At 54.4% G+C, this 8297-nt stretch overlaps 2 protein-coding genes across 2 annotated transcripts; both read left to right on the forward strand.

The window, feature by feature from the left end:
- Nucleotides 1-443: 443 nt before the first annotated feature.
- Nucleotides 444-1558, forward strand: ColSpa_10201 (GTP-binding protein rhoA; the record flags this gene model as incomplete). Its single annotated transcript, XM_049276413.1, has 5 exons — nucleotides 444-511; nucleotides 681-708; nucleotides 876-1073; nucleotides 1156-1290; nucleotides 1400-1558. The coding sequence occupies 5 exons, from the start codon at nucleotides 444-446 to the stop codon at nucleotides 1556-1558; spliced, it is 588 nt and encodes a 195-aa protein (XP_049132370.1).
- Nucleotides 1559-4859: 3301 nt separating this feature from the next.
- On the forward strand, nucleotides 4860-6716 carry ColSpa_10202 (DNA polymerase iota; the record flags this gene model as incomplete). Its single annotated transcript, XM_049276414.1, has 2 exons — nucleotides 4860-4919; nucleotides 5031-6716. The coding sequence occupies 2 exons, from the start codon at nucleotides 4860-4862 to the stop codon at nucleotides 6714-6716; spliced, it is 1746 nt and encodes a 581-aa protein (XP_049132371.1).
- Between the last annotated feature and the right edge of the window lie 1581 nt (nucleotides 6717-8297).

Consider the following 8297-nt stretch of genomic DNA (forward strand, 5'->3'; position numbering starts at 1 on the left):
CCTTCTTTTACGCGGTACCTAGGCTTCTCTGCGCCTGCACCACCCTGTCCACCATAGTCCTGTCCTGTCCTGGCCTGTCCTTCCTCCCCACCCCCCAATCTTTGTCTCCCTCTTTCACTATTGCTGCCAGGCCTCCCGCTCTCGCTGGTTCCCTTCCTTTTTTCTTCCCTTCCCGCCTCTTCTGACACCCCCCCCCAACACAATTCTGCCCTGCTGTTGCTTGCACGTCGTCAAGTGAACTCCACCCATAAGGTACTACTGTGACCTTACTTCTACCCATCCCATTCTCTTCCACCTTCAGACTCCCCCTTCCGACGCAGCTCTTCCTTCTCCATCTTCCACGTCTCCGCCAACAAGCTCAACCTCCTCGCTCGACCGCATCTCAATCCGCTCTCCATCGCAACACACTCTCTCCCACTCACACATTCACAACCACAGACACCATGGCTGAGATCCGCCGTAAGCTCGTCATCGTCGGCGACGGTGCCTGCGGTAAAACCTGCTTGTTGATGTGAGTATTGGCCCCGTCTTCTCCCTCTTCGCCCATGCCTACCGCCCACCGCCTGGCCCCCAGCGACGAACCAATCCTGCATCGTCGCATCACCGGAAAAAAAATCAAAACCACGGATGCAATCTCGCATCATCAAAGGCTTCATCGCGCTGACTTTTCTTTGATACAGCGTCTTCTCCAAGGGTACCTTTCCTGAGGTAAGATGACCCTTTTCTGCCACGCCGACGCAGCCTGTTGCCCCCTGTTTCCCCGACACGAGGCCAGGCTGAGATGCATCAACCCATCAACAATCTAGGCCTCCGATGACACGCCCGCCTATCATGAATCCGTCTCCGATCCTAGAGTATTCTGACAACTAATCCAGGTCTACGTTCCCACCGTCTTCGAGAACTACGTCGCCGATGTCGAGGTTGATGGCAAGCACGTCGAGCTGGCCCTTTGGGATACCGCTGGTCAGGAGGATTACGACCGTCTCCGTCCCCTTTCCTACCCCGACTCCCACGTCATCCTGATCTGCTTCGCTGTCGACTCCCCTGACTCCCTGGACAACGTTCAGGAGAAGGTACGTTTTTATCCCAATCTCCCGGCACCATCGACCATTCTCGACATGTAACTTTCGCTAACACGTGCTCCTCTTCCTATAGTGGATCTCCGAGGTCCTGCACTTCTGCCAGGGTCTGCCTATCATTCTTGTCGGCTGCAAGAAGGATCTCCGCTACGACTCCAAGACGATTGAAGAGCTGCGTAAGACCAGCCAGAAGCCCGTCTCCCCCGAGGAGGTACGTCTTTCTACCCCGCTGAGGGTTATCGGTCGTCTCGGGCATCACTAGATGCTCGGCGGCCTCCTGCCCCGTGTCTCCCACGCATGCATGCTAACAATCCTTCCAGGGTGAGGAAGTCCGCAAGAAGATCGGCGCCTACAAGTACCTTGAGTGCTCCGCCAAGACGAACGAGGGCGTTCGCGAGGTGTTCGAGCACGCTACGCGCGCCGCTCTGCTCTCCCGCAGCCGGAGCAGCGGCAAGAAGCACAAGTGCATGGTTCTCTAAATACCCTCTGGGCGAACTTCTTAAAACCCTTTCTCCCTCTTCGACCACAACCCCCATTTGTAATCATCAAGGTCCCGGTCACCATTGTCTTTTCCCAACTCTTCGGATGAGAAAGGGTTTCTGGTGGCGGTCTGGAAGGCGGGGGCAATATCTGCCTGCATAGGTTCTCGGAATTTGGAGTTTTGCTCAACATTGTGTCTCATAACAAACCTGGCACCATATCGATCGGCGTGTCACCGTGTCTGGTTCTGCGGGGGGTCTTTTTACCGAATCCATTTCTTTCCCTGCCGAACGGTGACTGGGAGAAGCAACAGCTGGCCACGACCCTACAAGAAGCTGCGAGGAAGTTGAGCTCAACCATGTTGTCTCTCTCATGGTCTCGAGGGAGGAAAGGGCTCGGTGGCTGGCGTGACTGGCAGCTGCTGAGCGACGATGGACAGTGAGTTGTCTGGTGACTTCGGGAACGGCGGAATGGCAACGGTTGATTTTCTAGCTGTGGAAACGGCGTGTCTAGCCGTAGTATTGCGACGAAGCCCGGCTACATCATAAAACTTGTCGTGTTTTTTTCTCTCTTGACGCCTCGCAGCTTTAGACGGCGGAGATGGACATGTGTTTCCTGGCCGCGTTTTCTTCTCTCTTGTCGATTCTCTCAATCCAGGTCTTTGATAACTCAAACTGTGTCTCGACGTTGCTCCCGTGCCGATGCTACGGTGACTCACAAGGTCCACGGGCGTAATCTGTTTGATACCGCTCATGTTTCTTTCCAAAACTTCGTCATCACCGTCATACTCACGTGTCAGGGATTGCAGAGGATGGGATGAAAAGGATTTAGTAGCCAGGCACAACAATGGCTTGAACAGCACGGGTCGTGATAGTTGTGGTAAGGTAACCCGGGCAATACGGTCATAGTGGAGGTACTATTGAAAGTCGGGCGTTGTATAGTTATTATGGCTCCTGCTTTACCGCGAGCATATGACGGTACAGAGTAGTGGTTCTAAAGATAGGCGAATGGGGTATATTGACCTCGTACAGAGGCGAAATGGGGGGAGACTTTGGAGCAGCCATGGCTCTCTATAAGGTTGGGTCATGGTGTCACGTTGATTACGATGCCCCCGCCTCGTGATGTTGGGGATGGCCCTGCTTGATGAGCGACGAGTCTCGGGCTGGCATCACGCGATACTACATGCCGGCTCTTGCCTGGGACATCACTTGAGAATGGTTTTGGGGTAGACGGTTGGGGTAGCATTTGTTTGTTTGATTTGATTTGTTCTCAGGCGGACACTCTGGGCGACTGCCCCCCTTCTCTATGTTTCTACCCATCTAATTGACAATGAGGCGAGATGTGATAGGTAACCCTCAGGATAAGCTAGAGGAGTTTATGTTTCAGAAGAGGGGGTTGCCGCTTGTCCGTGGTTTCCCGTCTGCCCGTGCGTTTGGTTACTTTGAAGTTGCTTTGAAGGAATGTGAGGGATTCTCCATCCGATTCCCAATAGGTCGTCCTCGCTGCGTTATCTCGTCTCAACTTCCCCCCGTCTTTCAAGGATTCAAGCCAGGCAACATCGCAGTGTCGACCCAGATGTGAGAGACTGTGAGGGTGTTTAGGCGGGGCAGGTCTGTTGAAGAAAAGAAGTAATGTCAGCATACTCGGTCAGAGAGGATAAGAGACAGGAGGATCGAGGCAAGGTGAAAGGGTTGAGAGAAGAGGCCAAGGTGAGATGAGGCGAGGTGAGGTGAGGTGAGAGCAAGGCTTACAGCGCCGCAAGACGAGCAGGTCTTGGAGGTGGAGGCAGTGGCGGCGCCGCACTTGGGGCAGGCGTTGGTGTGGGTGTTGGTAAGGGGCTGCATGTTTGCGGTTTCTGGCGAGGTTTCTATGTTGGTAGATTTAGCACAGTAGGTTGTATGGTTGAAGAGAAGATGAGACGGAGAAAAAGAGAGGGAAAAGAAAGAGACGGCGGAAAGCGGGGTTCTTTTTATTCCTGAGATCTCTCTATCAGCGCCGCGCGCGTGCGGCCACGAGACGGTCGTGGGCTGGCCTTGGGCTGGTCTGCCTTTTTTTTTTCCACTTGTGACCAACGCAGAGAGCTACCACACAGAGACATGCTACGTACGCGCTACCTAGCCTGTGACCCTCTACATACCCGTGAAGATGGTCCCCTACTCGTTCGTTTGTTGTCGTCGGAAGTGGGAGGGTGGAGGAAGGTGGGATAAGGAGGGGTGGGCTTGAATGAGCTTACGGACGGGCTGTCATGCGAGATGGACGCCTTCTCGTTGGCTGCGAGGCAACAGAATGGGGGGAGGGGGGGGTTCACAAAAGCCTACCAAGACGCTTGACTCCGTAAAGAGGGTTTGGCCCAAGTAGTGGGCTGGGCTAGCCTGCTGGTGCCTTTGGAAGAAAAGGGACCCCCTCCTCTTCTTTGCGCTGGACTTTGCACTTGGGGCGAGCGGTCTTGCTTAGTTGTCATACGCTCAGGAGGGCCTTGAAACAGTATTATCCCGCGTGGGCGCTGGCGTGGAAGTGGGCGGGCGGGCGGCGTATTATTGGTATGGAGGGGGACGTTAACGCAAGGTAGCGTGAAGTTGAGAGGGGCGCTCAAACTGAAGGCATGAGGCAGATTGATCGGATGGACTTCATTTGGGTGAGGTATAAAGTGATGTGAGCTGGAGGCTGGCCAATGGAGAAGTGGCTTGGTGACGAGATGCCCGGCAGAACCCATCTCGGCGTCTGAATGTAAGGCGGAATGCATACCTACATGAGTATCGGCAGCAGCGTTGGACGAGAATCGATAAGGATTGTCTCAAACATTCTGCAAAGGGCGCTCTGCAGGATTGGCGAAGAGCGATGGGACTGGTGGAGAGATATCTGCAAACAAAGAGACCCCCTTCAAAGCCAACCGATTGTTCGGGCGGCTGTCATCAGAGGTTACTTACCTACTTGGGAAGGTTCATGCTTTCGTACGTATCTGCCACGGTTTACTGGCAATACGTATGTTTGTGTAAGGGGCGAGTAGCGACCTTCCTCTTCGCCCTTCGCCCTACGGAGGCGGCCACCGGTGTGGGCGGGCCTGTGTCGGTCGGGTGACTCGGGGCGTGAGATAAGCGACCGTTGCCCGCGCCCCGTGCATTTTGCCCAGGCCGCCGTGCGCTGGCGACAACATTCACCCCCATCCCGGATCCTGTATCCGTCCCAAGGCAGCGACCAACACCGAAAGGGCCGGAGGTGGTGGGGGTCAGGTTCTCGATCCATCGCCAGTCCAGTCTGAAGGACCGTCGAGAAGGGCGATTCCCTCCCTAGAGAACAACCATGGAGTTGCCTAGAAAACGGGCGCCTAGAAGAAAAGATGACAGGATCATACTCCACTTCGTACGTCTGTCCTCGGAATTCACGATGCTCTCCTGGCGCCCCTCTCATATACCATATATTCGAACTTCAACGCACGACGATGGCCTGTTAAAATACTGACAAAATGATCAGGACTATGACTGCTTCTACGCCTCGGTCTACGAAAACCGTGACCCGCGGCTCAAGGCGCTGCCGCTGGGCGTGAAGCAAAAGAACATCCTGGCAACGTGCAACTACGTCGCCCGCAAGCGGGGCGTCAAAAAGCTCATGCTCCTCATCGACGCCAAGAAGATATGCCCTGATCTCGTGATTATCGAGGGCGAGGACCTGACGCCGTTCCGGGACATGAGCAAGAGGCTCTTCGGGGTCCTCAGGGGTTATTCCTGGAACAACAAGGTGGAGAGGTTGGGCTTTGACGAAGTATTCATGGGTGCGTGTGCCGTCCCTGTGCTGCTTGACAGTGAGAGAGTACGGGCAACTGACCAAAGGACAGACGTTACGGATATCATCAACTACAACATGTTTTGCCTCAACAGGGCGTCTTTATCTGAATCGTTCTTTCACCTCTCCAAGCGGGATCCGGAAAAGGGCTTCACTTGCAACTTGACCAAAGTTGCCGGATGCGTATTCGGTGAAACACCTGAGCCGGGAGACCTCGATAACTCTACCTACGTGCGGCTGCTGCTGGCGAGCCATCTGGCTTTTCACCTGCGCATGAAGTTGGAAGAAGATTTAGGCTTTACGGCTTCTGTTGGGGTGTCCACGAACAAGCTCCTCAGCAAGCTCGCCGGGAGCGTGAACAAGCCGCGCAACCAAACGACATTGATGTCGCTTGATGATGCTGTCGTAGCGGAGTTTATGGACGCTCATTCTGTCAGGAAGGTCCCTGGCATTGGCTCCAAGACATCGCGCGTGTTGGAGGATCGTTACTTGTCAACGCCTTTAGGACCTGATGATGCCGACAGGGAAAACTCGCCTCTGAAAGTTCATAACGTGAGAACACATCCCGAAACATCACCAGACGCCCTGGAGAAGCTCCTGGGCGGCCCCGGCTCCGAACGCGGCATTGGCGAGAGGGTATGGGGCCTCTTACACGGCGTTGATGACACGGAGGTTAAGGACGCTAGCGACATACCGTCACAGATCAGCATCGAAGACACGTTCAAGGGATTGGAGAGTATGAGTAAGATTGAAAGCGAACTACGGAAGATATCTGCGTCCCTGGTGCGCCGAATGCGAACCGACCTCTTGACGGACGACGACTCGATAGAACCAGGCGGCCAGAGGTGGATCGCGCACCCCAAGACCCTGCGTCTATCGATCCGGTCCTGGCCGACGGAATCGACGCCAAATTTCCAGCGCATATCCCGCTCCCAGCCGCTCCCCAATTTCATATTCAACCTCAAAGAACCACCTGAACTCATCGCGGAGCGGCTCACGACTGACTTCCTCCTCCCCGCTATGAAGAAGTTTCACCCGCCGGGCCACCGGTGGAACCTGCAGCTCCTGAACGTCTGCGTCGCGAACATGGCGGCCAGCGGTAGCGAGGCTGGTCCCGGAGTCGGGAGGGACATCTCGGTGATGTTCAGGAAGCAGGACGACGTGCTGCGGCAGTGGAGGGCCGACACAATGGTTGTGGAGGACGACGACGAGCAGTGGGCGTCAGAGGACGAGGTTGAGGAGATGGAGCTAGGCGAGTTTGACGAAGGGGCGTCCTGGGAGGGCGATATGGTCACGGCGAGGTGTCCGCTTTGTGGGCACAGTATCCCACCGTTCGCGCTGGCTGCGCATGCGAGGTATCATGACCTGGGCGAGTGACGTCTTGTTCGGACGGGTGTTACAAAAGGGTTACCGACTACGTAGGGGTCACCAAGGTGCCTGTACTCGTAGGGAGCCATGCCAAAGTCATCATCCGACTCCTCTGAAAAGACCTCGGAGGTCCAACTGTCGTCGTCAGAGTCTTCGTCACCGCTGCAGTACCTAGACTCCTCGAACACCGATTCTTCCGGGTGTTCACTCTCGGAGGTGTACACCGCGGTGGTCGATCTGGCTGAGCGTACGCTTGCTTCTCGAAAGGGGGGTTTCGGATGACTGGTCTGCGTGCCGGCGACTTCGTGGTACATGATGCTGGAAAAGTTGACGGGTACGTTAGGTTGCATATACATGGCGTCGCGGCGCTGGGTGTAAGTGTCCGCGGCTTGCGGGCTACGGTTCTTCTTGATGAGGCAGCGGGACTTGGTGTAAGTAAGGACGGTCTTTGCCTTGGTCATGATGTGAGCCCAGCGGCCGCGGATACGGTTGGTAAACTTGCGGGCCATTGTGGATGTTTCAGGGGGTTGTTGGTGGTGGTCAGGGGTATACTTATGATTGTTACGTTGAGCGAGTTGTTGGACACCTTGCTCCAAGCTCTTAAGACCTCTTGTTACTATTTGCGAGCATTCTCATGGAGAGTGACGCTATATCCCCAGGACAAATACAAGAATGGGGTCCAACGGAGATAGACTTCTGGTCGGTGAGTGGTCTGCAGACCGGTCGACCGGTCCCATAGTTGAGGAATACCATACTCCAAGAAAGTTTGAGTTGAAGGTGATGGATCTTGGCATGATAGAACTCTGAAAAATTCATGTCGTTGAGAGAACCGTCAACTAAAAATAAGACGCGTTATATGAGAACTCAGTTCGAGCAGGTGATGCGGCAGAGTATTAGCCTTGGAAATGTAGTGTAAAGCTCTGGCCGACCTGCTGGTGGGGATTCCCATGTCCACGAGTAGATGTCTATTGAGGTGCTAGGTAGATGTATCAACAACCGTCAAATATGTTGTATTGTTTGCACCATTCGTCTGTTCCTTATGTGAGCAGACTTCAACCCATATATCCTTTCCAACACGACGAATGCACTAGGCAATGCTGCTTTCGGCTGTGAGGATTGTTCGGTCAGCTGGGGAGGCCCCGTCATGTCTAGGATTGATTGCCATATTGAGTTTCACGATGTGACAACTTGACGTTGATGGTTTACTCCTTTCGATATCGTTACCAGTGTGCCCCTACGTGAATGCTCGGAGAAACGCAAGAAGACAGAAAAGAAGATGCAGGTGAGGCGCGGCCAAGGTATAATGGTCCATCATGCCGAACCAAAGATGCCTTATTGCGCCAATGACCATCAAGTCCTGCTCTAGAAAGCCAACGTGAAAACGCGCCTAAGAGACATCGAACCGTCACAGAGACCAGGCTTTGGTGGAAAGAAAAACAGAGAGGGAGACCAGACTTGATAATCTACAATCGACGATTAGAGCTTCCGCCCTCAATGATTCACTTACATAGTCCATGCGTAGTCACAGCCGGGAGACGCTGCCACATGTAAAGGAGGATTAGAAGAGTCATAACAGAGAACAACCTGCTC

This window comes from Colletotrichum spaethianum (genome assembly GCF_022836535.1).
Source record: "Colletotrichum spaethianum MAFF 239500 DNA, contig33, whole genome shotgun sequence".
Classification (NCBI taxonomy): domain Eukaryota; kingdom Fungi; phylum Ascomycota; class Sordariomycetes; order Glomerellales; family Glomerellaceae; genus Colletotrichum; species Colletotrichum spaethianum.